Genomic DNA, 18,554 nt, shown 5'->3' on the forward strand with positions numbered 1-18,554 from the left:
AAAAAAAAACAACCTAAATTTCAAACAAAACAGATGAGGACAAACGCACCTCAGACACCAAATTTGGCGTAGTCCCTTCAGGTTTTCCTTCCTTACACACTTTGATCTGGCCTGCTCAGCAAGGGGCGTTTCCGAATCACCGTCAGTTAAGCCTTTCCAACTGGAGTAGCGCCTTCCTGTGGTCGATTTGGTCATTTGAATTTGTAGATGGTATATGTCTGTCCTGGTGAGGAGCAGGCACTCGAGAACCTTTTAAGCATTGCCAGACTGTCCTTCCAGGAGGCTCTGGGCTCCTGTGATGGCCTTTGGAAACAAGCCATTTAAGTACTTCTCGTAGTCCTCGTCCCAGCATGCTGCCACGTGTCAGGTCCTCACACAGCTCCCGTCGTGACAAGTCAGTGTGGGGTCGCAGACATTTGGAAGCTGAGTCAGGCAACTGTGTTATTTTAAATTTAGAGTTTAATCAAAGACTTCCACCAAGCAGCCATCACACAGGGGTCTCCAGTAAATGAATTTACCAAATAATTAATCTGTTTTCATTGGTAACATTTATCAGCAGCTCTTGATTAGGCCTTACTCTGAAAAAATTTGATTGTCCCACAGATAAATTTATTCTTGGTTCAACTTTTGTAGTCTGTACTTAACTGTGAATTACTTCCTGGTTTAAAAAAACATGCCTAGCTATTTATGGTATTTTCGTCTTGCGCCTTTGGCATCCTAGTGGTGTGAACCGGAGCTATGCCATCTGTAGTCAAGTGAGATTATTTAAAAGCAGGGGGAGTGAAATGATTCACTGGAAAATTTCCACACAGATTCTTAAGGAACAATAAGATAATCCTAGAAACATCTTTATTTGGTGCTTATTTGGTGTCATATGCTGGTGGGTAGTGACGGGGAGAAAAAAGGTACAACTTGTTTCTGAAGATTCTGCTATTTTGAAAATCAGAGAGGTGCTAGGCTGCAAAGGAGGAAAGAATTCCATGCAGTGTCAATTACTAGAGCTCTGAAGTTGGGTGAAGAATTTGCCTCTCCCTGAATCCAGGTTGGAGCCAATGAGGTTCATTTCCAGCATAGAAAACCCAAAAGGCAGTATGCCTGCTTAGGATGGGTGTTTGATTTCTAATGGGTGTATAAACCTCTATGCCGAGATGCTTTGGCAGCAGGAGGGCTGGTTCCTAGAACGCTAAGTAAGTGTGGGGCCTAGATAAGCCCTTTCTGAAAGCTGCTGTGCTTAGCATATTTTGACTCCATGGCTCATATTTTAACCTAAACGTGTTGATTTCAGGGGACTCTTCCCGTTCCATGTGAGATTTGCCTGAAACATGGTGTCTTTTTTTTTTTTCCTTCTGTTTTCTTTCCAGAAAGAAGACATAGCTCATCCAGCAAGCCTTCTATGGCCGTTCCTCCCCCTTCAGTATTTTCCTTCTTCCCTTCTCTGTCCAAAAGCAAAGGAGGCAGTGCAAGTGGAAGCAGCCGTTCTTCCAGCGGAGGGGTTCTCAGCACGTCCTCCTCAAGCTCCAAGTCATTGAAATTGCCCAAAGAGAAACTGCAGCTCAGGGGGAACACCAGGCCAATGCATCCCCTCCAGCCAAGTAGAGTCCCCCACGGTAGAATGTGAGTATGGCCCTGAGGGCTTCTGACCCGTCCTGCTGCAGGGGTGCCTGTGTGCAGTGGTATGAGGCCCCAGAAGCCATGGGACCGGCCACGCAGGGGGCATTCAGCTATGTGTGGCTGGCCCTTTTGTTCCCCATTGTGCCTTAGGAGACTTTCAGAGTAGTGATAGCAATAATAATGACGATGGCGCTTACTCGTTGATCCTTTACGTGTCCCAGGTACTGAAGCAGCTCCATGTACTATGTCATTTAATGACCCCAGCATCTTAGCAGAATGGTTCCAATTGTTATCCCCATGTTCCACTTAAGGAGGAAGAAGCTGAACTTGAGGGCCTTGTCTGAGAAGACCCAAGGTCTTCTCACATCCTGCTCTGTCACTTCCTCCTTGAGAACTGTGTGCAAGGCACTATTTCAGCATCTAAGAGTAACAGCCTCCAGGCACCAAGGGATTCTAGTTAATATCTGTCAAGCACAGCACTGTCTCTGGCCCCTAGGAGACCGTTAATGAATGGGTGCTGGCTTTCCTGCCACAGCGGTTGATAATAGTAGAGATAAAAGGTGATGAGATTCCCAGATGCTGCTCCAGCATTTTCTGGGGCCTGCAAAGCAAACCAGGAAGCGGTGCTTCCTCCCCCAACTTTGGGTTCACGTCACAGCAGTGACGCAGGAAGACTGAAAGAGATTCGCACTGGCCTGGCAGGGCTCTGGCATATCTCCAGGGTGGATCTGGAAGTTGGCAGGCCTCTTGAGGTCACGTGAAGGAGCAGCTGTGCACTCCCATAGAAACACATCGCGCTTGGTCGTGGCACCCCCCAGCCTAGTGGCGGGTGGCTTTCCCCTGGCATGGCTCCCTTTGCAGGGTATGCCACCCAGCTCAGTCCCAAGGCCTGATAACTTGGTTAATCGCAGGACAGGACCTAACACCTGCTACTGCTCGAGGACCTCGCCAGCCAGGAGAGGCCACATCTTGCAGGATCTCTGCTACTCTCAGGCTGTTCCAGGTGTAGCTGTTTGGGGCTCTTTGTCCTGGTTGCTAAGCCCCCAGCCCCTGCTCCTCTGTCACAAGTCCAGTACAGCAAGCTTGTCTGGAGCTGTCTGAAAGCCAGAGAAAATGCGGTGCCATGCCCAAGTCACTTGCCAGCTTAACAGCTGTTGGAGCACCGACCCACTGCAGAGTTCTTCACGTGGAGCTGGGGCTTCAGAGGGGCCGGCCAGCTGTTAGTTCTTCAGCATCACCAGTGTCACCAAGGAAGGTGGCAGTGTTGATGAGATTGCAGGAGTAGCCAGGGCTCTATCGTGGGACAGGCCCTCAGTGCCCACCAGCCTCACCCCAGGGGCCTGTGCTCTAACGCCCCTGCCATGGAAACCTCCCGTCGGGAAGTGGAGAACTCGCACATCCAATGTTAATCGATGACAGAAGCAGGGAACCTTGTCTTGGCGCTGTGTTGATAGGCATGTGTGCTTGGCATTGTGTTTGAGTCCTCATAAACCTTTAGTGACCCAAGATATTCTCTAAGGGCTCTGCACATGGACTTTGGTCCTTTTAGACCTTGTCATGTTTTCCTTCTTGCAGAATTTGCATTGGGTGTTGGAACCAAGTCTCTTATAGGACCATGTGTAAAATTTTTCTGAAATGATAACAGATAGGTTCTCTGGGCCTTTTGCCTCTCCAGAAGGGCTTATGGACTGGATGAGAGTGAATGTTACTGGGTTTTCTGGGGAGTTCTTACAAAGTTCTAAAGGTGCCTTCTGTGGGCTGGTGCTGTGCAGGGCTCGGCCGACCCTGGCTCTGCCTCCTCCCCCTGGGGCTGCCTTCACTCAGGCTGTGTTCTCTCGCTTCCTCCTCCTGCAGCATGACGCCGTCTGTGAAAGTGGAGAAGATCCATCCGAAGATGGATGGCACACTACTGAAACCTGCGGTGGGGCCGACCTGTCCTGCTACTGTGAGTTCCTCAGTCAAGCCTGGCCTTAACTGCCCCTCAATACCAAAGCCAACCTTGCCTTCACCTGGACAGATTCTGAATGGCAAAGGGCTTCCTGCAGCACCTGCTCTGGAAAAGAAATCCGAAGACAGTTCCAATAACAGGAAATTTTTAAATAAGAGATTATCAGGTAACTTCCCACGCTCTCAGTAGTGTTTGTGTGTATCAAACGGGCACTCACAGGGACCCTGGGAACTACTGCAGGTACTACTGGTCACCTCAGCCCTAGAAGGAAGTCCCCTAGGCAGCATGTGTGTCCTCTTGCTCTTGCTTTTTTTTTTTTTTTGTACCAGGGATTGAACCCAGGGGTGCTTAACCACTGAGCCACATCCCCAGCCCTTTTTGTTTTTTATTTCAAGACAGGGTCTCACTGAGTTGCTTAGGTCCTGGCTGAGTTGCTGAGGCTGGCTTTGAACTTGTAATCCTCCTACCTCAGCCTCCCGTATCTCTGGAATTACAGGCATGTGCCACCACGCCCAGCTCACTCTTGCTTTTAAAGTGCCACTTGCAAGTGTGCACGCATATACACACGCACAGGGTGTGTGCGCATGTGGGTGAAGTGACAGCTTTCTAGTGGTGCTTCTGAGTGCTGTAACTTGGTGATGCTGGGTAACAGTCTCTTTTCTGTGATCTCATACAGTCGTGGTACGTTAGTGATGCTGCTGCTACGTGGTGCTCACATGTCTTTGTGTGTATCAACATAGTGGATTTCATTCCAGCTATAATTTTTCCATCTTGAGATGTCTCCTGTTTTCTAATTTATAAAATAAATGAAGGGGTATTTCGCGAGCCAATATTAATGTCTGTGTGCTTTCGACAGAAAGAGAGTTTGATCCTGACATCCACTGTGGGGTCATTGATCTCGACACCAAGAAGCCCTGCACCAGGTCTTTGACGTGCAAGGTAGGTGGCTTCCTGCAGGCAGAGCTGATGCCTCTGGTGATCGCTGGGCCAGAGAGGGCCACGCTGTCCCTCAGTCTCTCAGGCCCAGGGGAGCTGACGCTCTGTGAACTGTCCTGGGTTGTGTCAATGAGGACATAACTTGGTTCCAAGGAAAGAGTTCAAGTTGGCAAAGGGCAGAGCACGTGATGGGAATTGTACTCTCAAGAGAGATTTTGTTTTCAGTGAGTTCTGTGTCCTGGGGAATAGCGTCCTTTCCCGGTCAGTCTGTTGTTTTTGGAGACTCAGTATTTCTACATAGAAATGTGAAACCAGAGGCTGCTCCCTGTTGTGGTTTACAATGTACAGACTACAAGTCCAGAAGTTTCCTTTGCACATATATGAGTTCCTTAAAATGTGTGCGCCATGGTACACACTTGAAGAAACCGCTTTTTAAAAATCTGTGACTTTGAGATTGTCTTACTTTCTAGTTTTTCAAAAGTACTAGGCTACAAATGTAATCTAATTTTTTATAAGCTGAGAAAATGATCTTCTCTGTCTTCGAAGGCTTCTTTTTCCTTTCAAATCGCCAGTGTGCCACTAAGGAAGGGGCGTGTTTGCTGGAGGGAAAGGGCTGCCCTCCTGGACTGGCTTCCGTGGATCCACGCACGAGCGAGCCTCTCTCTTGAAGTGTGTTTGTCTGAGTGTCCCCAGCTGTACTTCAGGAGTTCAGGCAGTATTAGAATCACTGCTTTTATGTGTTATAATCTAAGATTTTTTTGTTCAGGGAAGCAGGGAATCATAAAAGTTTCTTCTAAAAATAATAAAATTGTTGGTCCATTTCTTAATTTTACTTTCAGGTGATCTTAATTTAAATTTCTAGTTTAATTTCAGTGTGTACGTTTTATCTTAAATAGTGGTTCTGAACCATTTTTGGGGAAAGGATGCTTTAAATGCCTAATTTAAAAAAAAATAAAAAAAAAAAACAAAACCCATAGACCTTCTTCCCAGGGATGGGAAAAGTACACATCTACACTTTGCATTCTGTCTCAGGTTGATGGGACACCCTACCCAAGTCTGTCCTCAGATCTGTGATGAAAAACTCCTGCCCCAGGACAAATAGCTTGTGCCTTTCCTGGGACCACTAACTGAACACATACTGTAGTGTGCTGTGCTTTCATTTTGAATCTAGCATATGACCTGTGTGAAATTGTGTCATGGTTTCAAGCTATACCTAAGGGAATTTGTGGAATAATGCAGCCAGCCCTCTCCACACCGTGATTCTAGCTGGCCGGCTCCTTCTCCCTCTTCCTGTCTGCCTGGCTCTCAGCAGCAGAGGCTCAGAGGTGGTGCCTGTGGTCGCCTAGGATGCTTTCTTTATCCAGGATGTTCCGCTCTGTTTGTTTGTTTGCTCTGTTTTTGCTGCGCTGGGGATGGAACACAGGGCCCTTCACACATGCTAGGCAAGCGCCTCTGCCACTGAGCACATCTCTCGCCCCGGGATGTTCTTTTTAAATTAGCTGTGAAACTTGATGGTGAACCGAAGTGTGTTCTTTCTTTTTCTTTTGAACTCTGTTCCATTGTGAGAACCCTTGACGTCACTCTCTTTTAGCAGTATTGCTAAGTGTGTGGTGCATCATTGTCGTACCGCAGGTTCCTGCACTCATTTGTCTTGCTTAACTGGAGCTTTATGCCGCTCCATTGGTAATTCCCCATTTCCCTCTCCCCATGGCCCCTGGAAACCATCGTTCCATTCTTTGATTCTGTGAATTTGGCTAGTTCACATACCGCATGTAAGTGGAGTCATGAAAAGTGTTTGTGTTTGTGTTCGTGTGACTATTCTTATTTCTCTCTGTGAATGTCCCACCGGAACCCAATCTGTGCTGCTGCAATGGCAGGAGCTCCTTTTTGAGGACATATTTACCTTTTTCTCCATCCACTCATCTGTCAATGGGCTTTTACCCTGTTCAGACAAGGTATTATAAATAGTGCTCTGGTGAACTTATTGACATGCTCGTATGTCTTCAGTTCATTTCTTTTGGACAAGCACCAGAAGTGGGATTGGCAAAAGATCTGCAAGGAGCTTTGCTCCCCTCTCCCCATGCCTCCTGACTTTGGATCTGCATTTCCTGCTGTCTTCTTTCAGTGGCTGCGTGCTCCTCTTCTGCTCTGGTAAGCATGGTGCTGATGCAGGTGGCCTGGTGCTGCGACTGCCCTCACTCTGGTCTTCCTCTTCAGCCTGCCTTGTTGTGCATTCAGCATGGAGCTGGCAGGAAACGCAGCCCCTGGGCCCGCCTGCCCTTGCACAGGGTGCCTTGACTTCCTTCCGCCATCCTCTGGTCAGCTCTTCTCCCTTTCCTCGCCTCACTGTGGAGGACTGAGCACGCCTGTGTGCCCCTCCCGCAAATGCCCTAAGTTGCTGCCTGTCTCACCGGGAGAGGGCGTGTCGCTACCGCTCGCTCCCTTCGCTCATCCCCGTCATCCACCTGCCCTTCCTCCCTCCTCATCTGCCTAACAGCCTGCCCGATGTCCACCGGGCCTTCATCTTTGTCCGTTCCATCACCAGGACACTTGGCATTCCATCCCCGCACCAGCACAGGTCTTGTTCTGGATCCCAGAGGGCCTGGGGCTTCACAGGATCAAGGTGTGCCAAGGCGTGCCGCTGTCCTTGTGGAGCTCAGTCTAAGGCCAGAGATGAAGAGGGGTGACTGAGAGCCTCTAGTGTGGAGTCCACTGCTGCCTTAATGCAGAGGGGCCGCAGTGAGAGCCGGCCGGGTCACACTGACCTGTCCATGCGGGAGGCGTGGGAGAGGTGGGGCGGGGGAGACAGGTGGGCTCTGCAGGCCAAGCACAGCCCCCAGAGCCGGAGAGGCGGCCTGGAAGCTGAACAGGAGGAGGAGGAAGAGGCAGGCGACACCACAGAGCGGGGAGCCGAGGTCTTAGAGTGTCGGTCTTCCCCGTGCAGCTCCGTCAGCCCCCTGAAGCGCTCTAGTGGTCGGGGTGCAGGCGGCGTTGTCAGGTCTGTATCCGGAACATTCTTCAGAGCCCAGTAGAAATCCTGCCCGCCCCTCAGCCTGAGCTGGGCAGCATTGTCTACCTACTTTTCTTCACTCAACTTGACTTTGCTAAGCAGCACAGAACATTCAGAAACGAGGAGCGCTGCGTACATGTGTCTGGAAAGGCCAGCAGGTGGACCAGTGGACCAGGGACAGCGTATGTCACTCAGTCCTTCACTATGTGTTGGAGGGCCTTTTTTTTTTTTGTATCAGGGATTGAATCCGGGGGTGCTTTACCACTGAGCCACATCCCCAGCCGTTTCTGTTTTTTATCATGAGACACCAAGTTGCTTAGGGCCTGGATAAGTTGCTGAGGCTGGCTTTGAACTTACAATCCTCTGGTCTCAGCCTCCCGAGCCCCTGGGATTAGGGGAATGGACCACTGTGCCCAGCAAAGACCCTTATTTTTACATACTTTTTGATTGAAGCATTTATTAAATAGCAGGCACTGTTCTAGGTGCTGATACAGCACTGAACAAAAACAGTTCCTTTTCCCCATTCAGGTTACTTTGCTGTGGATATGTTACATACTAGAGAACGATAAAGTTTTTAAAAAGAAGCTTAGCACATTTATCCGTGCCTGGTCAGCTTTTGGGTGGACGTGTTTTCAGTGTGTCTAGTAAGGCGGTAGGTTGGGTTGTGGCATTTCAGATGGATGTTTGAAGTATAATCCCCCAAGTTCTTCCCGACCTGCTCTGTCAGCCGCAGAGCAGCACATTTCTAGAGCATGTAGGGTGTGGAAGCTGGGAAGTGTCCCTTGCAGTATTTTATAGTGTGAGAGGAGGAGATGTAGGTGAAGTCACTTTGTTCATGGGTATGTGACTAGGGGCCTCTGTCGTCAGCGAAGGTTTATCCTTTCCTGGGCTTAGTGTCCCCTGCATGTTTACAGATCGAGACCCTAGCAGTTCATGAATTTTGACCTGCAAAGTCGTTTCACAGTGATTGAATTTGACTGCCCCCGAGAGTTGCCAACTGTGGCCACCTCACAGTTGCACATACAGCTTTGTCTTCTGCTGGGAACAGGGCTAGGCTTCCGTGACCTTAGATTTGTAGAATTTTGGTAATTATCAAAGCATTCAGTGCACAAATTTTTACAAGGTGCTTCAGTCACAGGTTGATGCCTTTGAAAGGCAGCAGCCGTCCCTTGGCCATCCTCCCCGAGGGCGCCCCTTTCCCAGTTCTGAACTGGGACCTGCTGCTCACAGGGATGGCTGCTGGCATCTCCTCCTGTGCGGGGATTTCTCGGCAGCTGTGGTCGTTGCCTTCAGAGTGCCTCGACCTGCTGCCTCCACAGGCGTTCTCGTTGGAGAGGGAAGCAGTCGTTCAGCTCTGGCTCTCTGCGGTTACTAAGGGAACACTGTAGTGCGCGTTTCATGGGTCACTGTTTCTTCCCTTCGTTAGCATGTGGGGTTTTAAATGGTTGAAAGCGGGACTTTTTAACAGAGTTAAGAGCCTCATAAATAAATCGCTCTCACGGTAACAAAACATGAGTACCTGTCACCTGCATCTCCTGTTGGCCACTAGTTACATAGCAGGTGACCCAGCTAATGTGTTTCCTTCAGTCCGATGGAAGTAGCATTCCCAGAGTCTCCTCCAGTTAGGGTCTAGACTTTGTGCTTTAGTCCAGCTAAGAAAGATCCTGCTCTTGGGATTTTTTTTTCATCTTATCACAGGCTGAGCAGTCTTCAACTGTGCTTATGGTACAGATTGCTTTTTAAAGAGAGTGGCTTTTGGAGACATGTGACATATCAAAGTTATTGTGATTCCTCAGTTTCTGTATTTTTTTTTTTTCCCTGGGTCTTCAGACACATTCCTTAACCCAGCGGAGGGCTGTTCAGGGTAGAAGAAAACGATTTGATGTGTTATTAGCCGAGCACAAAACAAACCAGGGAAAAGGAATCGATGCGCCATCCGGACTCTCAGCCACCACCGCCGCCTCTCAGGGACCCGCATCCCGCCCCTCCTAGATCGTCGCAGGAGGCCTCATCAAAACGCTCATGGAGTGATTCCTTCCGAATCAAAGCCTTCCGTAGCTAGCAAACCTAAACCTCCACACCCCCCAGTCTTCCAAGGTAAGCCAAGCCCCTCCTGCCCATGCACGCCCCTCAGGGACAGGCGGGGGACACTGGGAAAGCCCTGTAGCACCATGCAAGGGAAAATACAGGGGGCTCACATGGAGAGGTTTACCGCGAGAGTAAAACAGTGTCCGGCCATCAGGAAGTCCAGCCAGGGTTCTCTTAGTTGCAGGTACAAGCAGCGCTGTAGAGCTGGAATGATCTGCTCTGTGCTTCCTCAAGCTCAGGTGTCTCCATATCCCCATAGGGCAGGCTGAAGTTGGTCCTTGCCGGCAGGTTTCTGGTGGAGAATTCACCAGGCTTTGACAGTGGTTTTCCATAGGTCTTTGGCTTCTTGCAGAGTACAGCCACGGGACAGGCACCAGGCCTGAGGCTCCACAGCATCCATTCATCGGCATGGGTCTTGGTTTACTCATCTGGACGTTGTCCTAGTGTAGAGGAGGCACTTAGCAGCATGATAAGCAGTGGGCTGAAGCATGTTTTAACCTGTCACACCACACACCTGAGGGACGTCCTGGGGAGTGTGTGTGCTCGTGTGTGTAGCCAAGTTGAAGTTGAAGGACCTTGGACCCCATTTCCAGGTAGAAGGCAGAGGCGGGGAGGAGGAGGAGCGTCCATGCTGGTGGTTCGGCCATGGGCAGCAGGGCTTCTGCTCAGGCAGGTGCCAGCCTGGGCTGCTGCTGCTGTTCAGCCTTCTGCCCCCATGTCCAGTCCGTGCAGTTGTTGCGTAAGGGTGCAGCCCTCCCTCACCATGACCCTGTGTGTGCTGGAGCCCCTCCCAGCGACAGCCCTGTGGTTTCTCAGTAACACCCTGGAGGAGCAGTCCAAGGGGGCTCCCCAAGCTGTCAGGACCCCTCAGTAAGTCCTTTCTTTGGCCACCTTCATATTGAAGTTTTCCATTAGGGAAAAAAAAACAAAAAAAAAAAGGCACGATTCCAGAAGCACTAGGCAGTTTTTCGCTCGGTGCCGCCCGCATCACCAGGGCTCCAGGGTGCCCTCATAAAGTGGGGATGCCACCTGTGCTATCCCTCCTGGGTGGTTGTGAGCACTGGCCGGCTATTTCATTTATTGCCTTAACCTAAGTCCATTTGAAATTGAAGAGGAACAGGGAATGATTAGTTCTCCTAGATCCCACATGTGTTCCCCTTCTTTGGGGAGGAGTCGTCACATCTGACAGGCGACTGGGCTCCCTGCAGGCAGGCAGGTGAGGGGAGAGGTGTTCTGCTCCCTGGCCAGGACTGGTGGGGCCCCAGCCCTCAGGTGGCCTGGGCACGCTGTCTCTAGTGAGGGACTGGATCCCGGGTGTGATCTGATCTGCGCTGCTCTTCCTGCCCCCAGGCCTCCAGGCTGCCCTGCTCAGCAAGGTGGGAGTGCCCCCCGTTGACCCCTCCTCAGTCCATGAGTCCTCCAACACCCTCCCCTGCCCTGCCACTGAGCCAGCTTTTCGGTTATCCAGTGAGGAGGGCGAAGGCGATGACAAAGAAGAGTCTGTTGAAAACTGGACTGTCATATTCAGGTCACCATCCTCAGCCAGCAATCTGTAAGTTCTGCACCCACCCGTCGAGCCTCCCATGTGGCATGGACAGGGTGCTGCAGGGGGCGTTCCAGGGCCTTGGCATGCCAGAGGTGTGGGACATGGCCAGGTGTGAGCTGCGGGCAGGGTGCCCCAAGGCGGCCAGCACTGTCGGGAGCATCTTCTGCCCTCCCTCTTCCCAGACACTCAGACAGGCATGTCACCGCATGCTTCATGGCCTCTGGTGTCAGGGTTGGCTGTCTTCCCGATGAGCTCCTTCGTTGAAGGAGAGGGAGACCTGGCGACGGCTGCACCTGAGGTGGCAAGCACACACTGTGTTCTCTCTTTCAGTTTTGCACATTTGGGAGCCGGCAGATCGGAAGAGGGTATTATGTGTTTGACTCCAGGTGGAATCGGCTCCGCTGCGCCCTCAACCTCATGGTGGAGAAGCATCTGAACGCGCAGCTGTGGAAGTGAGTGCGAGGCGGAGGCCGGGGGCAGCTCACCCCGCACGTCTCCCAGATGGCCTCTGTGGCCGACTGTCTAAATGAAAACATGGTCCTGGCCACCCTGAGAAGGCACCTGGTCACGCAGTGCTCACTCATTCGGTGGCCACATGTTGCCCTGGGTGCCAGGGTTCAAGGCAGGAGGACGGACCCTTTGCCAAGATCATGGTTTAGTTGGGAGTTGAGGGAGACAAAATCAGTCAGCAGCGAAACGGGTAGGCAGCTTGTCGTCAGGGTGAGGCTGGGAGGTGAGGCACGTGGAGCTTGCTGTGCGCCGGGCACTTGTTGAACATATGTGTTTTCCATTGGCAGGTGACTGTGATGATCCCTGTTTTTTTAGCAAATTAAACTGAAATACAAGGTCACAAGGCAGGTTAGTGATAGAGTGAGAATTTGGACCTAGAGGCACTTGGTTTCCAAAGACAGAGGATGGGGAAAAACCAGACCTGGGGGGTTCAGGGAAGAGGCGGCCCTTGACCTGAGATGGATGGATCACAGAGCAGCCACGGGGCATGGGAGGAATGGGTCCAGGTAGGAGGAGCCAGGTGTGTGAGGGTCTCTAGTCAGAAGACTGAGAAATAATAGTAATGAGCGTCTGCCAGATGAGACCTGAGAGACCAGCAGGGCCAGCAGACAGTGGCTTTGCCTGCAGTGGGAAGTCCTTGGAGGCCTTAGACAGAGGAGCTGTGCCTTCAGATTTGCATCTAAAGACATCTTGTGTTATGTATTTGCGTGTTTCCCAAATGGGATTTTAAAGAATGGAGGGTTCTTGGCCTGAAAGGTCTAATCCAGCCTTTCCTGAGGTAAAATCGTTCTCATTCCTGCAGGACTTCCCAGAGCCTTTAACAAGCACTGTGCTCTGTATACTCCACGAGGCACGTGGAGTCTCCTGGGCTCTTTGGACCTGGGAACCTGTCTTAGAGGAACCATTTTGGGCAACTGGTGTTCGGTGGCGTCTGCTTTGATGAATATACAAAGCTTTGCTAAAGGAGTCGTTGGGATCCAGGACCCACCATTTGGGCATCATTGGCTAGTGCCTTGCCGAACGGGCTCTGCCAGTGCGTCCATTTGCCTCCCTGCCTTGGTTTCGTAGTGAGGCTGGAAGAAGCCGGTCAGAGACCTTGGCACCTCCGTGGCTGTGGCTAGGCCGTCGCGTCGCTCTCTTAGAAGAGCAGGTCATGAGCAGCAATGCTGCTCTGCTTTCCCGTTTCCCATTTGCTTCCTTCTGAAGAAAATCACCGCAGCCAGTGGCAGAATCGTGGTTTTTTTGGGTTCGGCACACCCAGGACCTCTGAGGGCTCAGTGTGTCATTTCTCCAGACTACTCAGAGGGTCTTGGTGCAGCGGGGCCTGTGGAGACCCTCCGCTGTGCTTGCCCCAGCAGGGCCGGAGGCTGGGGCCAGGCATTTTGGGTTCCTCCTGCCTTCGCAGACTCTTGAAAATGTGCTCTGGACTCTTGAAAATGCTGGAGGGGTCATGCGGTGGACTCACTGCCTACTTGGGCTTTTTGCTGTTGGAGGCCCTGTCACTTGCTCTTAGGAGGAATACGCAGTCCTTTTCTACTGATGTGACCTCTGGTCTTAAATGTCAGTGCAGAGTGACAGGCGTGAGGCTCAGCTCAGAACTGACTCATAGGCTTGGAGCAGGTTCCCAGCCCCCGGGGCCTGATTTCTGGGCAGCCCCTGAGATTGGCTGTGGGGAGCTCTGCTCTTCCCAGGTGGCTCCTTTGAGGCACTCTGGGACACAGTGTCCTGGTCCCATCCTACTTCCCTCCAGGAAGAGTTCTGTTGGAGCAGCTCTCTTCTTGGCCCCTTACTTGCTAGTCACTGGGGTAAATTTGAGGGTGAGTGGCAGTGGGACTGAGTGATCCCAGCCACCTGCAGTTTGTGGAGGCTCAGAAGTAAACCAGCCCTTCTGAGCACAGCCCTAGCCCAGACAGTCATCCTGAGCTCCCGTGCTTGCTGCGGGCCACCTGCCCTCTCTCTGTGTGGGACCACAGCTCACATCCCTCAGGGGGCGCTGGGCAGCTCGCAAAGCGTGTTTGTTTGGTTTTTAACCATGGGAATTGGGAATGCATTCACTTGGCTTTTAAAACAGAGATTGAATATGAGGAGGCATACACAGTGAAAAGGCTGTCCCCTTGTCCCTGCCCTCCTATTTTCCACCCACCCCACAATTTTTATTAGTTCTTACACACCTTTATAGAGCTGATTTGTGCAAACGCAAGTCAAGATCACTGCATATTCTTGCTTGGCTTCTGCTGTATATGAAAGGTCCATGAAGCACTGCATAAGAACCTTCTTTAGAGGACCTGTGGCAGTTGCTTGGAGAGAACCACATCACCCTAGTGGAAGACTTTCCTTTTCCCAGAACTTCATTCCAGACAGCCTGTTCCTCAGAACCCAGCCTAGTGAGCCCCCTGGTGGCCACAAGAAGTCACTGCACCCAGCAAACTACAGTTCCCGGGCTTCATTTATCCTTACCCCGGAATCACCTGGGGTCCTGCTGGGTACCAGGTTCTGCCCATGTCCTCTGGGCCAGGACCCAGGTACTCGGCATTTCCAACAGCTCCCTCTGGTAGTGCCGATGCTTGTCCTGTAGGAGAGTCTGGAACCTTCTAGCCATTGCTGTCTGCCCACTGCCCTGAGGTGGCGTAGTGGGTGTGGGTGTCGGTGTGGCTTAAGCGTTACAGGTGATTTGCTTGCGGCCAGAATTGAGACGCTCTGACTGGGGCTGGGGATATAGCTCAGTTGGTTGAGCGCTTGCCTTGCAAGCACAAGGCCCTGGTTCAAATCTCCAGCACCGCAAAAAAAAAAAAAGAAAAAAAAAAAAGAGAAGCTCTGACTGGAGGCCAGAGCTGTACTCTGGAATGGGGTTTTTAAAGCAGGTACAAGCACTTGCCCTGGGCATTCCATTACTGAGAATCTGTTTAAAAGGCATCTGGGTAGCACTGCGCAGCTCCCTATCTTGGAGACAGAATAGGGGTGGGAGGGCACCAGCCAGGGCTGCCTCTGGACTTGGTCCGTTGTGACCCTGGTCCTCCAGTCAGGCCCTTCTTTTCTGTCCCCTCAGTTTTTATTGTTTGGTTTTTAAGAGATGGTTCTTGCTATGTTGCCTCGGCTGATCCCACAGTCCAGGACTCTAGTGATACTTCTACCTTAGCCTTCCAGGCAACTGGGACTACAGCTGCACACCACTGCACCAGGCTGTCACCTACTTTAATTTTGTCATGGGGTTTACGGAAATGTTGGTACAATCACATTTAAAAAAATTGAGCTAAAATAAAAGCAAGGCCTCCCTAGTCTGCCTGTCTGCACAGCCCCACCCCCAACACAGCTTACCCAGAAGTTGTTACCACACTGTGACTGAACAACCCTGAGATTTCAAGGCTGCATCCCTTGGGCATTGTTTGGGCCAGTAGTTACAACCTAGCTGCTGCTGTTAACTGGCAATGCCCTTCCTTTTCCCCCTCATTCTTTCTAGAACCCCTCCATGTTTACTGAGTGCCTTCTGCATCCCAGGGCTAGGGCTCCCATGGTAAATGAACTGTGAGTTGCTCCATCTGCAAAGGAGCTAGTGACTTGCAGTCTCAGAAAGTCTGGGAACAGGTCCGTGTAAGCACAAGTCAGGATGGACGCCCAGGACGGAGCTCCTGAGAGCCATGCTGAGCTGAAGCAGAGAGGGTGATGTGGAGCAGCAGAGGACACAGGGTCCTGTGTCATGGAATACTCAAGAGATGGGTGACTGGAGACGGGAGTGGACGGTGTGAAGCCAGGCAGTAGGACGGGTGGGGCACGCATGTGTGTTATCCTTGGAGCCCCAGGAGTGCGTGGAAGAATTGGAAGGACGAGTGACAGGCCTGGCTGTGTGTCGGGGTGACTGCTCTGCTGGCGGTGGATTGCTTGGTGTCTGCGAGCGTCCACAAGTGGCTCTGGCCAGTGTCACACTCTTGTCCTCTCCTTTTTTCAGGAAAATCCCACCAGTGCCCAGCACCACGTCACCCGTCTCTGCACGTGTTCCTCACCGGACAAACTCTGTGCCGACGTCACAGTGTGGGATCAGCTATCTCGCTGCAGCCACTGTCTCTGCATCCCCAGTACTGCTCTCGTCCACCTGTGTTTCCCCAATTAGCAAATCGGTACCAGCTCATGGAACCACACTGAATGCACAGCCGGCCACCTCCGGGGCGATGGATCCTGTGTGCAGTATGCAGTCCAGACAAGTGTCCTCTTCGTCCTCGTCCCCTTCCACGCCCTCTGGCCTCTCCTCAGTCCCCTCCTCCCCCATGTCCAGGAAACCTCAGAAGTTGAAATCCAGCAAATCTTTAAGGCCCAAGGAGTCTTCTGGTAACAGCACTGACTGTCACAATGCCAGTAGCAGTGCCAGCGGCGGCTCAGGAAAGAAACGCAAAAACAGCTCCCCACTGTTGGCGCACGCCTCCTCCTCGTCCTCCTCCTCCTCCTCCTCCTCATCCTCTTCTCATTCCATGGAGTCTTTTAGGAAGAACTGTGTGGCTCGCCCCGGGCCTCCCTACCCGTCAGCGGTGACGACTCCCCACAGCATCGGCCTCGACTGCGTGGCGAACAGAGCGCACAGCGCGGGCCTCCGGCACGAGCAGTCAGGGAGGGGCCCCCCCGAGTGGGAGCCCCGCAGAGTCCATCAAGAGGATGAGCGTGATGGTGAACAGCGGGGACTCCACGCTCTCCCTCGGCCCTTCGTCCACCAGTCCAGCGAGCTGCCCGTCAACTTGCATGGCGGCTTCCCGCTCTCGCACAGCCCCCTGGACAGGCTCATAGGAAAGAAGAGGAAGTGCTCCCCGGGCTCCGGCAGCGGCGGCGGCAGCGGCAGCAAACCCACCAAGGTCGCCAAACTGCCAGCCATGAACAACGTCCACATGAAGCACGCAGGCACCATCCCAGGGGCACAAGGACTGACGAACAATTCCCTCCTCCACCAGGTAGGGTGTGCACTGCAGCGCGGCCCAGCGTCCCCCGGGGTGGGTGGGTCGGCCTATCAACGTGTCCAGCCTCATGGTGTCATGTTAAGAGGCAAGAGCGGTGACCTGTGGGCTGCGACAGGCTGCTCTGCTGAACTTGTGGTGCCCGTGGAAGGTGCTCCTGAAGGAGGGCGCCATGGGGTGCGGTCAGCAGATAGGGCAGAGTGAAGCTGGAGCTGGACCCCACGGCGGACGGGAGCGGCCCTGTCCAGAGCGAGGGAGGCCCTCCAGCATGTCCCTCTGCAGAAAACCAGGCTGAGGGCAGACCGACCGAGAGGGATGCTCGGAGACTTCCAAAGGAAGTGCTTGTGATATTTGTCACCTGGAGCAGTTTCAGATACTCTGGTTAAATTTCACCCTGTATTTTCTCCTCCCTGTTTTAGAGGGGGGCAGAAAACCAGGAGTTAGTGTAGCCATCGCTGAGGACTAGAACCCCATCCCAGCTTAACAGAAAGAAATGGAGCTGGGGGTCTGCTCGGAGTGGCGAGGGGCGTCGGATTCCCAGTTAACCACGACTCTCTCGCACTGTCTTTCTCCATGACCTCGCGCCCCGCACTGCTGTCCCCTGGCCACTCTGCCTCTCCTGGAGCGGTTTCTTCCAGCTTCCTTTGCGCTAACTTCCAGCTCATCTCTCCTCTTGTTATTTCATTCATCAGGATATCTCCTCACCCTGCTTACGAACAGGAATCTCAGCCGCAGCGCCACAGAGCCCTGACTTAAAATGTGAGGCTCTTCTTTGTTTTTCCTCCCTTGTTCGCCTTCCAAGCTTAGGTGACAGGCTAGGACTTTTGTCAATCAGTGCCAAGGTGCTTCTCACTGCGCGACTCCCTCCAGCATTTGGGGGGATGAGCCGTACTGGAGGCGTGGGGCCAACACCGGGAACTTAAGTAGCCGCTTAAATCGTGGACTTGTGTCATCTGGCTCTCTTGAGCTGGTGGGGGGCTCCTGGGCAGATGAGAACTGCTTTCCCTTCCTGATTGTGGCTCCTCCTCATCATTCATGAGGAGCAGGACAGCACGAGACACTCCCTTAAACCCTCCTTCTGGCTGCAGTGTCCCCATGGACTGTGGCCCTGGCAGGAGGGGTTGTATTGTCATCTCAGGTGAAAATTCCTGAGCATACTGGGTCTTCATTTAGATGGGGGTGTGGACCTTGGTGCTCCCACGGTGGCAGGCAGGGTGGCCCACCTCAGTGGAGCAGCTGCTCCCAGACACGCTAACCCGTTTCAAAGAGAAATTGCGAGTCTGAACTGGCATAGAAATTCGGCCATTTTTGTAAAGCTATGTAATATTTTTGAAATCTAGAGTGGCCCACCCATCTGTTGGCCAGGCTTGGCTCACAACCTGCCAGTTTATAACCTCTTACCACAAACCGTGGCACAGACCATCTAACTGCGGGCTCTTTTCTTAGAATCATTTTCAGCCGAAGTTGGTGTTTGAGAAGGCCTTAGCTCTGTGCCACGGAATACTTGCCTTATACTGCAGGAATCCTAGGGGCCCCGTGGCTGGAGATCAGAGGAGTGAACCCCAAGAAATGTCATTTCTGCATTCACTTCTCTGCAGGAGGGACCCTGTAGCATTCATGAGAGTCTCAGAGGGACCCATGACCCACAGCGCTTTAAAGATGGCCACTCTTAGAAAAATGGAACTTGCAGACTGCTGCTTCTCGTGGAGCTGATTTTAAAACAGTGCTAAACTGCCTGTGAAGAGGACTGAGGTGGATGTGCTGGCAGCCTTGGGGACACTCCCTGGGTCTGTTCATGCCTCTCTCGAGGCCTCAAGCAGCCCTGGGAGGGCCAGAGGCCCCTCTGCCCCACACAGGCCCAGGCAGCCTTGGGCGTGAGCTGTCACACCTGTGTGCTGGCCCAGTTCACCTGGAATTCCTTTAAGGACAAAATGAGAAAATAAAATCAAAAGACAAACATGAGAACCTTTC

General features: G+C 52.2%; 1 protein-coding gene across 1 annotated transcript in view; it reads left to right on the top strand.

Annotated features, from left to right (window-relative positions):
- Positions 1 to 18,554, top strand: part of ATXN7 (ataxin 7) — an 86,652-nt gene that overhangs the window by 67,416 nt on the left and 682 nt on the right. Inside the window, 16 exon segments of the mRNA XM_079114477.1 lie at positions 1,362 to 1,614; positions 3,466 to 3,725; positions 4,416 to 4,498; positions 9,336 to 9,409; positions 9,411 to 9,510; positions 9,512 to 9,580; positions 9,583 to 9,602; positions 10,944 to 10,980; positions 10,982 to 11,103; positions 11,105 to 11,141; positions 11,143 to 11,145; positions 11,470 to 11,591; positions 15,593 to 16,253; positions 16,255 to 16,330; positions 16,333 to 16,580; positions 17,276 to 17,342. Of these exon segments, the coding sequence (XP_078970603.1) occupies positions 1,362 to 1,614; positions 3,466 to 3,725; positions 4,416 to 4,498; positions 9,336 to 9,409; positions 9,411 to 9,510; positions 9,512 to 9,580; positions 9,583 to 9,602; positions 10,944 to 10,980; positions 10,982 to 11,103; positions 11,105 to 11,141; positions 11,143 to 11,145; positions 11,470 to 11,591; positions 15,593 to 16,253; positions 16,255 to 16,330; positions 16,333 to 16,580; positions 17,276 to 17,342 (2,232 nt within the window).

Source organism: Sciurus vulgaris (genome assembly GCF_902686455.1).
Source record: "Sciurus vulgaris genome assembly, chromosome: 16".
NCBI lineage: Eukaryota > Metazoa > Chordata > Mammalia > Rodentia > Sciuridae > Sciurus > Sciurus vulgaris.